General features: G+C 39.6%; 1 protein-coding gene across 2 annotated transcripts in view; it reads right to left on the bottom strand.

Annotated features, from left to right (window-relative positions):
• fgf13b (fibroblast growth factor 13b) overlaps nt 1-19729 on the bottom strand; it is a 20833-nt gene continuing 1104 nt past the window's right edge. The window contains exons 1-5 of one of the 2 annotated variants that reach the window (XM_008427483.2): nt 14268-15354; nt 13752-13862; nt 7819-7922; nt 6407-6605; nt 1-2034 (exon numbers count right to left, since the gene is read on the bottom strand). In XM_008427483.2, coding sequence (XP_008425705.1) covers nt 1895-2034; nt 6407-6605; nt 7819-7922; nt 13752-13862; nt 14268-14469 — 756 coding nt within the window. In that variant the 5' untranslated portion in view covers nt 14470-15354 and the 3' untranslated portion in view covers nt 1-1894. Of the gene's footprint in view, nt 2035-6406; nt 6606-7818; nt 7923-13751; nt 13863-14267; nt 15355-19729 lie in introns of those variants that run through there. The other variant, XM_008427484.2, reaches the window with a different exon arrangement.

Here is a 19729-nt window from a genome sequence, read left to right as displayed (position 1 = left end):
TTTGCTTCTTTACAAAGTTTATTTAGTGCATTTCTAGTTTGTGCACAGCAGGAACCAAAATATGAAGATAATCTGTGCTCCCATTGGTTTACCAAAGTTCTGGTTCAACACCATTGGTCCACACAAGTTCTGGTGCAATACTATTGGTCCAGAAGTGTTCTAACACCCTCACATTGGTTCACTAGTGTTCTGGTATCACACTATTGGCTCACTAGTGTTTTCTTGTGGTCGTTAACATGTAAGASCCAGAGGGGGAAAAAGGCCTGGGGGACCTTCAGCATGCTGCTACTGAGCAGAGGTCCACGAGCTTCCATGCAACAACAAACAAACAAACAAACAAACAAACAAACAGCAAGGGACGACAGCTACCAACAGAAAGATAAACAACAGCGTCGCCCGTAAGAAGTGAGCATGGAAGCATATACAGTAAACCTTATATGTGACCTGCTGAAGCCCTCAGGAGGTTCGTCTGATATACAACAGATCTTAAAAAGGTAAAAGACACATGCGTGCGCGCTCACACACACACCTACTGCAAGCACAGCTTCCTCTCGCGCGCACACACACACATACGCACACGCACGCATACACAGAGGCGCACGTGCATGCAAACAAATAAATCCTTATAATTKTACAAGGAATACGTCCATCATTTTTGAAAATATGACTTAACCCCATGAGCTGTGTGTAAACATAGCGTACAGTAGCATACAGGTGCATTTCAATAGTTCATTCATTCAAGCAATTCAAGTCATAAAGTGAAACTAATATAGATTCATTGCACATGTGGTGAAATATTTCTTACATCTTAAGAAATCCCCAAATTCAGCTATTCCCACAACTAAGACATTGCATGAGACTGATTGGTTATCCCAATTGCACAATCAGGATTTTCTCATCTACACTTTTTTCTTCCACTCAACCTTCCAACTGCTTGGATACAGCATTTTGAACAGCAATGTTCTTCATCAATAACAATTTATAGGTTTTTGTTACGGAAGAGTTCAAAGACAGACCAAAAAAAACAAAGTTTTTATGCCATGTTTACACAATGACGGAGAAGACTGTAGACTTCACCAGTAGTTATCCAGTAGACAGTGACTGACGCCTTCCACAAGGAAGGAAAGAAATAAAAAATCATTGTTAAAGAAGCTGTTTGCTTTATTCAAGCATACTGGAAAACTGAGTGGAAGGAAAAAAACAAGGGCTACCTGTTAAAATCCTAATTAGACTTATGTAATATCCTAGTTTACTGAGAAATTGAATTTTGAGACTTTTATGTAAGCTGTAAGTCATAATCATCTAYATTGACTAAATTAAATCCTAAAAATATATATAAATTTGTGTAAAGAATCAGTTTAATATRCAAGTTTCGCTTTTTGAATTGTATTACTGGAAGAAAAAAAGCTTTAAACTTGTAATTTATCAATATGCACCTGTAAATAAAGACTGCCCTCCTCACTTTTGTAACTCCATGTAACTCTCTGGCCCCTTTATACCAGGATAGGTAACACTTTAACTCTTTGGTTCTCTGTAACAGTCTGTTGAACGTACTTTGTGACTGACTGAACTCGTCTGTCCCTTCCTTGTCGCTCTCCCTCCTCTGTTGAATCTTTTTAATGTTGGAGAGCAGCGGTCCTCAAGTCGCGTTCCCGTCGCCGGGGGCAGCAGAGCCAAAAAGGGTTGATTGTCCTTGATTTATGTACATCACAGTCAGTCACAGTGGGCTCTGAGAAGACGGTGTTTGACCTCTTCTCTGTGTTTCACCTCATCTTCTCCTCCCTCTCAGAAGTAATGGGAATGTTGGCCTGAGATTTGTGTGTTTGTGGGTGAGTGTTTGTTCCTGTTGGGATGAGTGCTTGTGTTTGAACGCGTCAGTGAGGAAGTGGAGAGGCTAGGACAGGTCGTCGTTGCTGGGTGTCTTCCTTCCGCCGTTGAGCAGGGCTGAAGCGCTGCGGCTCTTGGTCGGCGTGCCGCTGCCGGAACGTGACAGTTCTGTCAGGTCATGGAGGGAGGGCTCCCTGTACATGGCCACTACACAAACAGACACACATGAATTATTAATATAGTTAGAGAACCACTCAGGTTTGAGATGGTAAATGCATTTACATAACCCTCTTCTGGTCTTATCGACCACTCAGAGCACTTTACACCTTGAGCCGAATACACACGTGTGCGGCCTTGTTCAGTCGKCGCATTTATCGTGCTTCAGTTCCTCCTTAATGATCGTTTTGAGCTGTTCAATATGTGCGAGTTCAGTAACTTAGGATTGCCTGCCATTAATTGGGAATAATGGAGAAAATTAAGAAAGGAACAATAATTTAATTAAAGAATCAATTAGTTAACAGTCACTCAGTAACAAACAAGCAGATTAGAAACAGCCCCAGCGTTTGTTTCGAGTCAGGTTTGCGTCCATTTAATGAATGCAAATCCAATAGCCACTTCGTTCCCAGCTTTGTTTTGCTCTCTGCTGATTCCCAAGGGAAATTTACCACTCTTGCGCTAACCTGGCGCATCTGGCAAGTCAAGGAGCTTTTTAGAGGTACTTGACTTACTTTTAGAGCTTTGCCATTAGAAGCTGCTGCCTGCTGCGTACAGATGCAGGCATCCAAACAAATCAGGAGCGTTTGCGAGTCAGGCAAGCAAGCAAATGCTAAACATGGAGGTCCTTAGCTCAGTGAGGGTCCATTACTGGCAGTAGTGTTAGTCATTAAATAGTTATTGGATCTGTTGATCGCACAGTAGTATTGATTAGAAACTTAGGTCAAAACTATGGACTTCCACTGTTTTATTTTGCATTGCATAAATCACATACAGTATATACATTTACATAGTATTCTTCATGAATGATTTWWWAAAAAAAAATCTTTTTTACTTTACGAAATTTKAAAACATTTTATTAAATATAGTATAGCCTGCGCATGATCTGGATGAACCTAAATGATATGACTGCTGAATATGCTTCTATATATGAATTGGATCTCTTCATCTCCTAAAGCGCCTTGAGATGACATTTGCTGTGAATTGATGCTGTATGAATAGAAGTGAATGGTGCTGAATGATTTCTTAGTGAAGAAAGAGCGCCGGCAGACTTTGATGAGCATTTTCAGCCGGCTGACTGACAGGAAACATGGGCCCAAACAGAGAAGCTGTCAGGCRAAGACAATGGAAAAAGRATTATAAAACTCCTTAGAGCAAATAATTCAAGTGTAGAGAAGGAGCTCCATTTTTACTGCCTCTAAAACTTGGAGCAACAAACAAAACATGCGTCTGCATCATACGTGTCTAYTGTCATTGTTCTTCACTATGTCCACACAAAAGACAACTGCTACTATATGAGTTTCGACCWGGTCAGAGATCTTTGTGATGAAATATTATGCAAGAATTTTCTGTTACTTTACACCGCATTAAGAAAAAAAGAACAAAAATAAAGGAAAAGAATGTAAGATGACTCTCTGTTTATTCAACTGCATGAAGGATATCGAACTAAAAATGATCAAATACAGACAGGAGCTTTTAAAAACCTTTATATAGCAATTTAATTTAGCATGGTATTGGAAGCTACAAATAAAATGTCTTATTTATTGCTAACACCGGGCCGAGTGCATGTTTTATTTTTGGTTGCCATACAAATGAAGGTGAAGGCAAAATAAAGAAAAGCTCCTTAAAAGAAGACAGGAAGCAAACAACCCTTAAGAACACGCAACAAAAATAAAGTAAGAAATGCAACTGGCATACTCGAAACAAAATATCTGAACAAAATGAATCCCATTAAAAGCTAATCGGAAGAAAACAAGGATAATAGGAATCAGAATGAAAAGTGATCTGCACTGTGGAATAAGATAAAACCATAAGCTTTTCTTTAATGCAGATCCAATTAAATATCCAAGTGTGTTTTCCTCAACAGACTCAGAGATTTTCCACGTCTCTGATGAGCGTTGAATGTCAGATAAAAGAGAGTAGATAGTGAACACCTCTGCAATTAATGCAAAAATGGGACGCAGTTTTTTCAATAATYTCTTTTTTATTGAGATTATTGAGCTTTTTTTTTTTTTTTTTTACAGATTATTGATAACAAATTTTCTGTTCCAACATATGAACAATCTTGCAAACATCAGGCCTACGTTTAAGAGGCAGAGCTATTGAAATTATGTATGAGAGGATAAAATGTTGATTGAAATGCAAATCAACTTTTTTTTATTAAAAAGTTAAAAAAAAGTTGCCCTTAAGAATTAAAAACAAAATAGGATTCAATTATTTTTCATAGGATGTTTTGATTATTTTCTATTTTGAACATGTAAATAAATAAACAAATTAATAAGTAAATATGATCAATCTTTCCCAACAAACATTTAGATGTTAATTATTTTTAGGTTCTTTTTTAAAATAAAAATGTGTTCAGATTTATAGTTAATCAGCATTTTCWAAATTTACATATATGCGTTTCAAATCTGTGAGCATTGTAGCATATTTGTTCATGAACATTCAAAATATTAAATGCAGGCCATCTAACGGGCCATGTAAAGGTTAATTACTGTTCTTTGTGTGTCTTCTAAAATATCACGCTTTCCCGTGTTACACTTGAGTAAACTACATATTAAATCAAAGAAGAGCAAACATCAAGTGTGTTTTCCTTAATCAGACTTTGGGCTATCTTAAAAGGAGCAGCAGCAGATTAATGTGAAAAATCGCTCTATTATTTTAATTATCTGCACAAAGCATATAGTGTGCTATACAATACAGCTGAAACATTAAAGTGAATAAAGCTAGAAAATAATGCAAGTTCAGAGGAAATTGACTTTAAGGAGAAAAGACTTAATTAAAACTTTGTTTTCAGATGTTAGAAGCTCATTTTAWAATTTATAAGTTTATAACGCACCATTCTTTTGGTGTGTTGAGTAGCTTTGGATGTTTTGTAAAAGTCCTGCAAAGTCACAAAGGCCACAGCAAAGGGAGTTATTTTCCTTCCACTCCAGACGCTGCTTCTAAGCTGTGTGAATTGTAACCTAACAGCACACCAGATTGTTCTTCTCTCGCTTTTATGCACCAGCATGTGGCCAGCTTGGCACTTCTTAAGCAAGGACTGAACAGCTGCCTCTTTTACATCATTTTGTTAACAAATAGTGTGGATTTTTAAGGTTGAGAGCCTAAAAATGAATAAAAAGGACAACAAAACAGAGAATTTAAAACAAATCGCAGCAATAGCTGCCCCACTGTGCAGAGTATGTATAATAATATACTGTTTATTTTTACTTTTAAATATAGTATAAAATAGTGCCAATAGTGAGAAGCTTTACCAAACACTCAGTRTGGAGGAACTTTCTCTCCAGTGTTAAATGATCAAATAAAACCTAAATGTTTTTAAAAACAAGAACTGACCTGTATATATTTCAGGGTCAGGATGGTATATGTTGTTTTTATCAAGACATCACAATCTAATGGTCTTTTTTTTTTTTTTTTTTTTACAAATGTAATGCACTGTCTTTTGATGCTCTGAGATTCCCAAAGTGGTCTGATGAAGCACAATTAACCAGAAAATGCGCCATGGCGTGAGTTTTAGTTTCAAGCATCAGGCACACCAACGTGAGTGAACGTCCATTAGTGCAGACAGTGTCTGTAAAGTATTGCATRTCACTCTGTAATATTACTATTGGATATTTGCAACAATATTAATAGTAGCAGTTGTGTAGATGCTGTATAAGTGGGAAATGTGTGATGCAGATGGTATGTGAAAGCAACAGTSTCATACTGTAAAATGTTCTAACATGGCCAAAGAATCTGTTGCTCCCTGGCTTAGTTTGTAATAAACAATTGTCTGTTTCAGTAGGAAGACAATGCTGGAGCACAATTTACCCAAACTAATGTTTGTTTCTCCAGAATTAAAACTCAATGCAGATATCAAATTGCGGAGAAACCACACTCCTTTTGTAACCATTTGGCAGAATATTTGCCCAATATTAGGAACCTAATTGGTAGAGCTCCCTATAATTGGTTGTCTTTTGCCACAGACCCGAAATTTATGAATGCCATCTGATGTGCACATACATTCTAGAAACCAAACCTTTCCAAAACCAGTTTTGATTTGCATTTGGCATCACTGCCCTGATGGAAATCTTCAGCTTSACCTCCAGTTATTGGCTCTACATTCTTTGATACATGAGCACAATTTAGTGATTCAACAGGACAACATTTCAAAATACACTTCAAATATGGTTTTGGAACAGATGAAGCGGGAYGACATTGAGCTTCTGATAGGTGGGATAAAACTTAAAAACCACACTGTCCTTTTATGTCTATAATCAGTTGATGTGAGCTCCTCACTGACAATTGTTATAGATGATGCTAAAATCAAATAATAAACCTTCAAATAAGCAGAGCATCTTTTAAAGAGTTGGTTCAGTCCTACCTTTAAGTGGTTTCGGTATGAAGTGTGCGGCMGCCTTGTTCTTCTTCACGTGATTCCCCTTCATGATCGCTCCCTCCTTGTTGAGTCCCAGGTACCACGCCCGGCCTGACTGCTGCTGTCTGTACATCATGGACGAGTACGTGACGTAGTAGTTCTCAAACACAGACTCCTTGAACTTACACTCTGGGGTGAAATGTTCCTGAGAGGAGAACGGGAGGCGTGTTAGAAGAAATTGCCCAGAAAAGATGCCAAAAAGGCGGGAGCATTAGCTGCAGGAGGAGAGTGAMGATGCGTGCGTTTTGTAACGGCAGCTCTGTTTCAAAACTTTCTAATCAGTCCCTCCTTTCATCCGTCAGGCGCTCCGCTCTTAGAATCATTATCTTGGCCGGGCCGTGGTCTCAAAGAAATGAGCTGCACCAACTTAGGACAGCTGACATTTGCATTTCCTTATTCCTGTGTCTCCATAGCAACCAGCTACTCCCTTGAATACCAACCAGCCCACTGGGAAAGATGGTGGCCAGGTTGCTGAGGGAAACAGGAAGATACAGAAAGGATGCCGTTTCTCACTGACATGTGTTAATACAGCAAGAATGTTGATTAGGCCTGAGCTGCGTGACGTCTGGCCAGACCTGGTGTGAAAAGCAGAGGGCCGTGCTGTGTTGGGTTTTTTTTAATATCAAGTCAGGAGATGGAAGAAGTGATATCAGTGTTATGACAGAGGTTTGAAAAACAGCAGAAAGCATCTCGAATATGATGGACCAGATATTGTGGTTGTATACGTGATTGCAAAGGCGGAGGTGGGCATCGCTTTTTTTAAAATTATTTCCTCTTTGTTAGTTTTCATCACTTGGTCTTGTAGCTTTGCTTGTACAGATTGCCAGAAGTGTGTGTGTGCGTGTGTGTGTGTGTGTGTGTGTGTGTGTGTGTGTGTGTGTGTGTGTGTGAGAGAGTGTTTGTGTGTGTTATTTTTGTTGGTTCTTGTTGTTTTTGCTTCCACACCACCCACCACCAGAGCTGAAGAGCTAAAACGAGGTGCTCGAAGCGCAGCCCTGCAGCCAACTCCAACCTTCTGGCCTGTCTGATTAAATAAATGCAGCAGCGCCGGGTTTTTGTGTGTGTGTGTGTGTGTGCATGTCAATTTGGAAACGACATGAGGACAAATTTCAGGAGAAATCTTTTCCATCAAGAATGACCAAAGGCAACAACAAAAACAAGAGGGCGAGCAGAAGAAATCAGCCCTTAGACGAATATCCAGAGATGGATAAGTGAGGCTCAGATGGCGCGTCGTTAAAGGTGTCGATGTGACGAGAGCGCAATAATGAGTGTTCTCTCGGTGGAAGCTTTTGCTTCATTAGTCAACATGACAAAAATCTATCACATTAGTCATGATGGCGCCGTTTTTAGTGACCTACCGATGTGTAGACGAAGCCTTCGTTGTTCATTGCCAGGTAGAGTTTGGTCTGGACGCCCTGGATAGCCACGACACGGAGCCCCACAGGGATCAGGTTGAACAGGGCTGCACACAAACAAACAACACGTTCACAGAGAGAAAACAAATGGATGTTCAGAGGGAGGAAAACAGAGAATGATCCTCATCAATATCACTGACATAATGACACGTCCATTTTGCCACAGAAAAGCAATTTTAAAAGTTCAGTCAGGCACAAACAACGGCATAAACAATTTAGCTTCCTGCACAATTTACTGTCTGCAAGGAAAAAGGTAGGAAATGTCAGCAAAATTTGCAAAACATCGTTTTAAACAAGAAAGAAAAAATATTCATGTTAAGCATTGGGTACCAGGTCTTGGACCTTGAACTCTTTTAGATGTTGTCACATTACATCCACTCCAAAAATGGAGTAGAAGTTAAGAGCTACATCAGGTTGGGAAACTGTATGTGGTACGACTGGAAAATGTGTGTTTACAGATTCTCCTGATGCAATCGGACTGAACTTGAGCTATTTGGTAAAGCGTGGACAAAAACGTCAGTGAAAAAGCTGGTTAAGACACAAAGGGCTTTGCAGCTGTGAAAGCAWCAGATTGTTGTTTCACAGTCTCAACTCAGGGGACGGAATATAGACAGGCCACATTTTTCTAATTTTAATTGATATAAAAAAAACAACATACGTTGTTTTTCTTCTTCATATGCACTACGTTGCAATAGTCGGTCAAAGGTAACACATTTGAGCTCAAGAAAAGTCAGCAGTTTAAAAGCTGAGACATCAACAGACATTGGTTGAAAAGTRATTTTAATAATCTAACATTTATCCGTCAAAAGCACCAAAACAAAAGTCGTTAATTTTTCTCCAGCACAATGTCATTTAAAAGCCGTTTTAGACATGCAGTAAGCGACTGCAAAACAATTCAGTTGAATACTAGAAAAAGTCTCTGGCTTTACTTTAATGTGGTGCTTATTCCCATCTGTTGAAATTTTCCCAACTATAACCCATAATTATTCTTAAAAACGATCAATACAAATTTGGGGGCGAGAGCTTTAACTCTGGAATGGGTGTGGGGTAATTCCATGGGGAAATCATCCATGTCAATGAACACCATTCAGTCATAATGCTACAAACTCCCACCTCTTATTGAATATGTGCCTATAGATGTCTCTTTTCTGCTCGGTACCAGAAATGAGGATTGGAGGTGGTGGGCAATTATATGGGTATTTAAGGAACTTTGTGGGAACAACAAAACACCACAAGCTCTTTATGTGCTTTGAGCCACTTCTAAGGAGATTGCTGTAGCGCCACTGCTATCGTTCAGAGTAAGGGGCTGCTTCTGCAAGGGAGTGCTGCTGGTGTGTGGGAGGTGCGATAGGTCTGTAGAAATGTTTAGGTTTAGCGTCAAAGCAAAATGCAAGAGAGAGCCAATACTCAGCAAATGAAATCTCAGGGCACATTGGAAAATATATAATAACAATAAAAGTGCCAAATGTCAGGTTTTTTTTTTGGTTTGGGTGCAGCTCAGTCACAAATCAGAGTGTAGAAGTCAGACTAAATTTCAAACACATGCAGCTCATTCAACTCAGGTCATTTTAAAATTAATACAGTCAATTACTATTACAGTTCAGCTGAATGCATTCAGATCCAGTAACTTTGTAGTCRAGATTAGTGAATGGTTATAGTTGAAAAATGTCAATAAAGTCATGCTAGTTGCAATTCAAAGATTTGGATTGATACTGAAGGAGAACAGTAATAATGGTAGTAATTAAAGTTAGTTGCTGAAAAATACAAAGCCTGGCTCCATTGTTTACTCAGTTCTCCATAAGATAAGATAACTATACTTTGTGTAGCTTGTTATCTTGTTTGGGAAATCTGAAACCTTACAGCTGCAAACCATTCTGTCTTATTTGATGTTGCGATACGTCTTCAGCACCGGGAGATAGTGAATGACTGAAAAAACTAATATTTCAGATGGAGTGCAGTAAGATTGAAAATGTGAGCAGAAAATGGCATGCCAGAAGTTTACATACAGTCTTCATTCATACGGAGTTTGGGCTGTTAATCATGCATTTAAAATGCTCTTTCTTCAGAGAACCGATGGCACTTTAAAAACAACAATCAGGTGCATAAGACTGAATGTAACACAAGTTTTCATTTCAGTGGCACCTGATCAAAGTGACACATTTGGATAAAATAAAATTGATATATACATCCCTGCTAGTATTCGGTTCAGTGTCCTTCAGCAATGTGCACCTCCAACATATTGTTAATCTCCATCAGGTCTTTGCCGTAAACATGGCTGAATATTTGGCTAYTCCAGTCAGAACTCATTTTAAACTGGTTATTTTCYCTGCATCAGCATGGCTTTTAAAAATAGCCCATTTTCTTTAACATGATTTAAGGAGGACATTCAGGAGAAAATAGTTGATTATGTTTAAGGACAGAGTCTCCAACCCATTATAAAACTGGGAGGCACTGGAACACCAGCATCCATGGTGAAGTCAGACTTATATCAACCTGGACTGATGGGATCCTGACCAAGAAAGAAGAACTGCTCAAATAAGCACAAACTAAATCTGTAGCTGCCCACAAGGACAATCCAAAATTATTCTGGTAAAAGGGATTTATCCACAAGAGCGGGAAAAACTGAGGAATCAATGCAAGGCTTTTAAGTGGGTGAAGTAACAAAGAAGGATGACCTCCAAGCATACATTTTTACAGGAAATGAAAAGTAAATGATTTAAACTATGAACCCAGCAAACATACAGCATAAATAGTTTTGGAATGGAAAAAGCAATATAACATGAAGCTTCAGGAACGACGTAGCAGAAAAGTGGGGATTCTTCTATTGAGTATGGTSTATGGCAGGAAACYYGCTGTGTTGACTGACCCATGTCTGATAAGAAAGGTAATAAAAAACATCTGGCCAGAATTGTCAGGAGCTTGTTAATGGCTACAAAACTCTGTGGGTTTTTTGTAACTTGATGAGGCTGTCATGACATGCTGTTCTTGGTTTTACTTCAGACACTTTAGTCTTCAGTTTTTTAGGATCTTAATTTTAGTTAAGCTATTGTTTCCATGTTCTTTTGTTTATTTACTTAGAGATAACCGTCCTCCTGCCTCCAAGCTGCATCTGCTCAGTTAWTCAGTCTCACCTGTTCCTTGTTTCTGTAATCATCCTCCCAGCKTTTATAAGCCTCTGATCTCCATCAGCTCCTGCTGTTTCTCACTTTTCTTTTTTGTACTGGCTATGCTTCCTGTTCCCACTGAGCTTCAGTTGCTTTAACTTTACTTTGCTTTGGTGCACACAGTTTGGTTTACTCAGGCTGCCTAAGGACGGATCATAATATTTGAGCTTGTATGAATAGTTTAGACCTTGTGCRGAATAGAAAGATYCCCTATTCCTTCCTATTCATTGATGCTCTCTGCTGTATAATCACTTCAACTTGGTCAAATGTTATATTAAAAGTCCCCAAATAATTTGACATTCATATCCCAGATGAGTGCAGCTAAACTTCTAACAGGCAMTATAAATGCCGCCGGCGGTCGTTGTTTTCCATTTCCATTCATATGGAAAAGTCACTACASTAGACTGAGAAGCCATGGAARGGATGTGATGATTTGTCCCTGTTTTGTATGTCGAGCCTTCATTTAATTACAGTCAATCAGCCAACCATGTTCTTTTTAATGACTGTGGTTGTTTGGAGACTTGGATTACAGGGATTATCTCTCCAAACCCCCGACATGGGTGACCAGGTTCATGTAGGCGTTTACATGATGTATGCTGCATGTAATCATTTAATTAAAGAAAACACTTTTATGTGTTTTGCTTTGTGCTCAGTAGCTGGAGAAGCAAAAGATTACTGCAAGACCCTGCCGAAATCAACTGTGCACAAGAAGACTGTTATCTTAAAATGCCAACAAAATCGAAATGATTTGTGTAAATCTAAGTTTTTTGGGGGGTTTTTGTTTTTGTTTTTTTAAGGATATATTCAATTAAGTGAAGGGGAAAGTACAACAAAAGAGATGGAGTTCTTTTATCCTCATATCCGTCATTATTTCTGAAATTGGAAAACCGCACAATGTTTTCTGTTGATGTTTAATCAATTAATTTAACCAGCCGGCACGGACGGATTCCACAGACAGCACTGTCACCTGACATTTGGAGGAAAAAACCTGCTCCATCTTACTAATTAAATGAGCACTTGACATGTTGTTGAGTGACTGCCTGAATTAAATGTTCAGGATCAAACGCCTTTCCACACTGTGACGTTTATCTTTAAATTGGATTTAACCAGAGGTAGAGGCAAACCCCAAAGTGCTTATAAAGGGGCTAAATTTAATCCGAGTCATTGCTAGATACCAAACCTTTGCCATGATGAAATACTCTTCAATTCTGTGAAGTTAAACCCACCTTATGACAAGGGAGAGCACAAAATAGAGGACATGTGTTTGAACAATTCTTGACTCTCAAAGTGAAAATAAATTACAGTATTTGTGTTTTATTGAAGCAAGAGTTTGAATTTGAACCTACTGTAGCTGAGTTTCAATGTTAGGAGTATCTAGCTTTTTAAGATTCAAATGTCAGAKTTTCCAGTCAGATTTAGCTAAACCCAGTCTTGGATGGACAAACGGCAGACAGATGGACAGATGAATGYCAAAATAATCTACTGTATTTTAAAAGTAGAATTTTATTTCTACTTAAAACTGATTTTTCAGTTTCTGGTTTGGTTGTTTAATGACTGGTAGGAAATGATTTTGTTTGTTAGTTTTGTTAAATGTATCCTTATTGAAAAAATGGATGAAATGCTTTGCTGCTTTCATGTAGTAAAAGAAAACAGAGTCGCTAAAGACTCCAATCTCTTCTATTTAATACCTGCATGCTCTCCTCAGCATTATAGAGTATTACAACACATGATATGTAAGATAACAACTTTGTATTCCTGTGTCAAAAGATTACYGCAGYTCCTTACAGCTACCAGGTTAAGAGTGTCCATGASATCAATAAGTGAAAARGCCAGRATCGTTTTCCATCTAATGCAAAAAACAGGCAAGTTTTGTCCCAAAATGTTAAGGTTAGCAATAAGGACTAAACTAGATTCARCAAGGATAAAAAAGYACAGAAACTAATTAATTCAGACAGAGGTCAGAATGTCCAACTGAGAAATGAGACAACACTTCAAGAACTATTTCTGCAATGTAAAGAAATATGACTCAGTGTGAGCGCCTGTGTCATGTGAACCGTTTTCAGTCATACAGCATTCTCTGTGCGTGTTAAAGAAAACAAAMAGTCAAATAAAACAACCAAATGTGCCACAGTAAAAATAAATATCTACTTTTACATTGTTTTTTATTTATTTAGATTGTTTCATAATGCATCAGGATGTTTGCAATATTGCAATATAAAATGACAGTTATCCTACATCCCGTCTCCCCCGGMAATTAATTCAGGGAGTAGTTAAAATATTTCACTCAAAAATGCTTCAACAACCACAATCATTTCTCACTAACTTCAGTTACGTAAACGTATATGTATGTAATGTTATGYAAGTAATTATCAGTCACACCGCAAACATTATCTGAATGCTTGAGAAGAAAATACATGCATCTTAACGTATTTATATCTAGTAGCTAATGTACTGAAATTGTATTCTTCTTGGTATGTAGTTGTAACAAAATAATACACTTTAATAAGCGTACTACTTTTCAMATTTATTTTGGGTACAAACAACAATACTTCATTGTATCAACTATAAATTTCACTTTATTTCCTGTTTKTGTATCTACAAAATATGTTTTRGAGAAGTTCTACACTATTTCATTCTGCTTCTCWTGCTTGGTGAGAGGAAGCTGCGCTGGTAAACCTTACAGCCCGCGGGTGAAACGGGATCCAGCCTTACCATAGGTGCTGTCCTCATCCTTGGTTCCATCGACGGTGCCGTCCTGCTGCATCTGCAGCTGGAAGCCCTGGCGACTGGAGAGCCTGGTCACTATGCCCTTTAGCTGGGGCTCTGAAAGAGAAAAGAGGAGAGGAAACGCATTAAAATGCACTTGCTTATGTCAAAGTCAGGACTCTCCAAGAAGCAGGAAGTGTTTGCATCTCCAGTCTTTGCTGCTTGCATTAAAACCAGATGGATATGAAGTGATGTCACATGACAAGAGCAGCAGTTTTCTGCTTTGCGTGATGTTTGCAGACACCTGCTGCTTACAGGACTCCACAGTGGGCCGAAATAAATGGCTAATTAAACGCAACCTGTGCGTTGCAACCTCAACAGCCCCACAGCGGTCTATATGATGGGGACAAATGAAGAAGAGGTGAKCCTGCCTTGGCGATGAAGAAAAATGGTGTTGGATGATGATGATGTTGATGAAGATTTTGATGGCTGGTTCTTTCGCTCCCCTTCCCTCCCTCAAACCTGGTGGTCGCCTTCTCTTCCTCTTCTTCCTCGATCCAAACAGTTTGACTCGAGAGAACACATTCAGCTTGCTCGGCTTCTCGTTGGCGCCCTTGGTGTTGCTSGGACTGCTGCTGCCGCGGCAGGCGTTCGCCTTCTCCCGCTCTCTCGCCTGCCGCTTCTGGCGGATCAGGGAGCTGGCGATCGCCGCTGCCCGGGACATGCTGCTCAACCCGGCGGCGTGAAGCGAGGCTGTGCGTCCCGGCTGGAAGAACTGTTCGCGAACAAGCCGGTRGGGGTGTGTATGTACGTGTTAAAAAGTGAGGGGTTCTAGGCCACCCACGACTCAGTTCGCATCACACGCCCGGCCGATGGAGGCTCGCAGATTGCCGAGGGGATTTTTCAGGGGAAAACATCCAGAATCCTCCATCGGCGCGTCCGGGCGCCACATGGAAGTGGGTGCAGAAATGCTCCAGCGCCTGAACCTTAACGACGCCGCCTCCCATCCCCCAGGGAGGGGGGGTGGAGGGGGGTCTTGAGTGGCAAAAGCTGTCTCACTAACCCCTCAGGTGATTTTTTTTTTCTTTCCCCCAAGTGTCCCAAGAGAGTGTGGAAGGAGAGCAGAGGCTGCGTAAAGATCCACTCCGCGTCCAAGTGGCGAATCAACAGCTTCTGAACTGGTGTGATCGGCGCCGGCTGTTGTTGTTGATGATCACTGCAGCTGCTGCCGTCTCTGCTCCTCTTCTCCTGCTCCTCTCCACGGAGACGCTCCACTCCTCGACGCTGTCCGTGACAGAAATGCAGCAGCCGCAATGTTTATCAATGAAACAACTCGGGGCGCGATCGGCGGAAAGGGGATCATGATGCTGCTGCCGTGCCGTTCATAAAACTGCTGCAGCCCAGCCCGCTCAGAGGATGAGGAGCGATGAGCAGGGGGGGGTGGAGGGGGAGTGCATGCATACAGGGAGCAGTGGGTGCAGGTGGGGAGGGGGTTCTGGAAGCTCAGTCAGATATAGGACACCTGTAGCCCTGCACCCCACGTGGCATGATATTTACATGTTGCACTGATGTGTGATAGGCAGAGCTAGACAGAAGAGGGAAGGGKAGGAGAGGGGGGTGGGGAGCACTAGGGAAGGAGGGAGTGGGTGTAATATAGGAGGAGGAGAATATACARGAAAAAAAGAGGRAGAGGCGAGCCTGAATGAATGAGAGGAGGAATAATAGAAGAGGAGGGGTTGAGGGAGAAAATTAGATATTGAGTGTGACTGAGTGAGAAAGAAGCAAAAATGAACCCACAAAAAGGATTAAAAAGTGAAGGATGGGTGAAAGAAAAGACAAGAAGAGAGATGGACTGGATGACAAATGATAATRTAAATGTGAAGGCACTTTTAAAATAAAGAAAACTGTGAGGAATCATGGAAAACAAACACACCACTCAGCCAGAGATTGAAATCTATTTCCGATAATTGGCTCTGATCAGCGGCCATCTCTCCATTCTTCATCTATWTGCTTGCAGGGCAGTGAGGAGGCGGGGGCGCACTGGACAAGAGGGGAGGTGCACCCTGGACAGCTCTCCAGTGGTCAGTGACCATTAGTTCAAATAAATAAAAAAAACATTTATCTTGTTAATAAACATGTAAAAGCTAAAAGCTTCCTGAGTCCATTTATTCTGCCCAGGAGCACTTTCTAGCTACCTTTGGGATATGTAGTTAATTTCTTTTGATGCAGAGGAGCAGCAGCTCAGATGATGGCGTCCTCCACCATATAGCTGTGGCTGAGGCCAACCATACTGCAGAGAAAGATCATTTCATTCAAGTGCATGAATACATGCAATTTTTGATTACCTTATGTATCAACCAGGATACATATGAAATAATCATGAAATAATCAGCCAGGATCTTATGTATCGATTTGAACATTATCACAACAGTGAATCAAAGACATTTCTTCTTGGCCGGCTTTGTCACAGACCACACAACCACCTACCATCATCTACGAACAAAGCACCAAAATATTTCAATAGAACAACAACTTAAAAGGGTTAACACTTCTGCAGTTTCAGAGCCTAAATAAATAAATTCTATGTCTGATATGACTGTTTACGTCATGTATTTGTTAACATTCATTTATCTACCTGATGATGTGCTTAACTGAGACAAACGTATGTATAAATACATGTTTTCACTTGATCCTCGTCACGAAATAAACCCTGCAGGTAAAGTTTGAAGACGAACAGGATGAAGAAGGTTCTTCAGGAATAAAAACTTAACCCTCAGATAGAAAAATGAAGCAGATTCATGCAAACTCAAGCACTGAAAATCATCTGCAGCTCTATCCAAATAAGTTTTAACTATGAATTGGAGTTTTCTGAATTAAACACAAAGTTGAACCTAATGCCAACTGCGTTACCTTTTCTGATGTCATTGACCAAAATACACAAAAATCTGAATAGCTTTTTTCATTCTCATTTTTTAAAGTCTTCTGAATTCAGTGAAATCCTGCATTGAAAATCCACATTTCATTACCCAGTCTGTTTCTGATGGCAGTGTACATTTGTTCGTTTAAAAAAAAAAGCAGACCACTGGATAATATCATTAAAACAAAAAGGAGGGGCCTCTGACTGCCTTGTGGTGCAGAGGTTCACCACGGCAGCATCTTGAGGAGGAGGTTAACAACAGAGTGAACAGTTCAGATTAGACGAGGTGTGTCATTTTTCTAGACATTTCCTTTGCATTAGCACTTGAGTGGAGACGAGCACAGAGCAGCAATGAGCCACTTCACGCATGCCTGCTGCCTACAGGCGGCCCCCACAGGAAAACAAATGCACAGCTGTTCTAACCGGATGCAGCTAGGATGGAGCGGAGCAAGAAACCCAAAAGATGAAGAGGAGGTGATCAAAAAGGGGGCACACAGTCCGATGCCCGCTAACCCTGGTCGAGGGTTAGGGGGAAAAATAGAAACCAGTGGATGTTCTTTTAAGAAACGGATGCTGGAAATTATTGAGCACAGATTGTGAGACTCGTCTTATTACCTTCTGTGGGAAAGAATTTCGAGTTGAGAAAAGAKACGGGCAAGAGAGTGTGAAGTTAAAGTTATAAATCTTTTAAATTGAAAAGTGAAAAATAAATGTTCAGTTTAGTTTCTAAATTTGGAAACAACTAATGTTTCCTAACCAATTTAAACACAGAATACATCTAGTTTGGGGCTTTTGGTCATTGTCAAAACTAATGTAAAAGTTGGTAGACATTTGAAACAGTCTCTGAAACTATGTATTTTTTATTGCCATATTCTTTATGGTGATACGATGCATGCGGTCAGTAACCAAGACCACACATCACAAATGGTTCTTAACAGCCTCTCTCCAACCACTGAGCGCAGTATGTAAAGAACTAAAACATCTAATGTGGTTACAGACAGGAGGAACATGCTTGCCTCATCCTCAGCATGATGCTAATTCATTCCAGGGCTTATATTTCACTGGTCTTATTATTGTTTCTGTATCATGTCTGACCTTACAGCTACACATTCATACTTCTTTTCTTCAATTTATCACTTTGTCAAAACCACAAACATCAGTGTGGTTTTGACACAATGGAACAACAAAAAGTAGCACATCATCGTTAAGTGAACAAAAATGATGTCAGATCATATTAGCATCAAGAAGTGATACAAAGTGACACATCAAACAGGTTAGGGGTAACATTGTGAAGAAGTTTATCTGGTAACACTTTATTTGAAGGGGTGTGCATAAGACTGACATGACACTGTCATAAACATGACATAACATCTCTCATGAACATGAAGAAGTCTTTATGAATGTTTATGACTGATGTCATGAAGTAATTCAGTAAATAATGACACTTTTAATACAAAGTTGCTCTAAAAGTTGCATTGAAAGTCCATTAAAAATGCCAACTTTGCATGATTTTGTAAATAATGACAATTTAATGCAAAGTTGGCATTTTCAATGGACTTTAAATGCAACTTTTAGAGCAACTTTGCATTAAAAGTGTCATTATTTACCGAATGACACTTCATGACAACAGTCATAAACATTAATAAAGACTTCTTATTGTCATGACAGGTATTGTCATGTTTATGACAGTCATGTCAGTCTTATGCACAACCCTTCAAATAAAGTGTTACCGTTTATCCAAAGYCTTGAACATTTCATAGACCGCTTTCTATCTACCAACAAAAAATGGAAAGCGTACGGGACAGCTGCAGTCCTGCTGTGAAACAGATGTTCACTTAAACTGACAGTCCTGGAAAAAAGAGCAACAAAAAGAAGAGCTGCTGGGAGCTCATTGTAACTTTGAAGGATCTGCAGAAATCCCCTTCTCAAGTGGGGATAATCAATGAATGCACTCTACAAATCAATTCAYGCACTCTACAAATTTGGCCTTTARCATATGATATAGCAATTTGTTTTAGATAAAAGAAAGTCCACTTTGACACAAACCATGTCGGGATCACAGCAAACAGGCAGGAAAGGACAATGAGCCAAAGCACACAACCACAGATACAATGGAAAAACAAATAAAAGCTTATTTATGTGTTAAATTGTGTCCGTTTCTATTTGAGAAACGGACTGGTTGCTGGTTTTTGGCCACTTGGCTAAAAACCAGCTAGACACTCATTACCATATTTCAAAAGACTCRGTGTAACAGCGGTGAATGTATTCAGGGGGGCTGAATACAAATACTTATTACATTTTTTTGAAATGTTGATTTGTTTGAAACTTTTAAAGCCATGAATCTTTCTCCTTGCATTGATAATTTGCCATTATCTTTCATTAATCTGGCACAAGTACTTCAATAAAATGCTTGTTAAGTTGTGCTTTGTGGGAAAATGTGAATGATTTTGCAAGACTCTGGAAATGTTAAATTTAGATTAGTGTTGGCAAATCAGATAGGAGCACCAACACCAACCAGTCAATCAGTTTTGTCTCCAGCTGATGACAATGTCAAATGTTGCTGCAGGAAATCAATAAGTTAATTAACAGACAAGAAGCAAAGAAGAACTACTGATCACCAAATGATAACATGAGAAAACAAAATCAACCAATTAATTGTACCAATGTAGATACACAGCTAGYTTCACGAGCAAGTYGCATATTTTTACGTTTGTTTGGAGTTTCACAAAGTCTCCTGCTGATGGTTTCAATAGTTTGACCAAGGAGGACAATTATGAGCAACTCACATTGCTGACTCAGCCCTTATATGGAGCTGATGGTGGAGCCCCAAGAACATTTCACACTTTRTAAGACAGATTAAAATATTAACACATAATGACAGTAATTTATCAGTTAATAAACAGCATTCTCTTAAACCGCATGATCAAAGGATTTTGAGATTTCAGTTATTTAATGTCTCTATAAGTCTTTAAATCATCCATCCATCCATCCATCCATCCATCCATCCATCCATCCATCCATCCATCCATCCATCCATCCATCCATCCATCCATCCATCCATCCATCC

This window comes from Poecilia reticulata, linkage group LG14 (assembly GCF_000633615.1).
Source record: "Poecilia reticulata strain Guanapo linkage group LG14, Guppy_female_1.0+MT, whole genome shotgun sequence".
NCBI lineage: Eukaryota > Metazoa > Chordata > Actinopteri > Cyprinodontiformes > Poeciliidae > Poecilia > Poecilia reticulata.
This window is presented reverse-complemented; position numbering and strand designations above follow the sequence as displayed.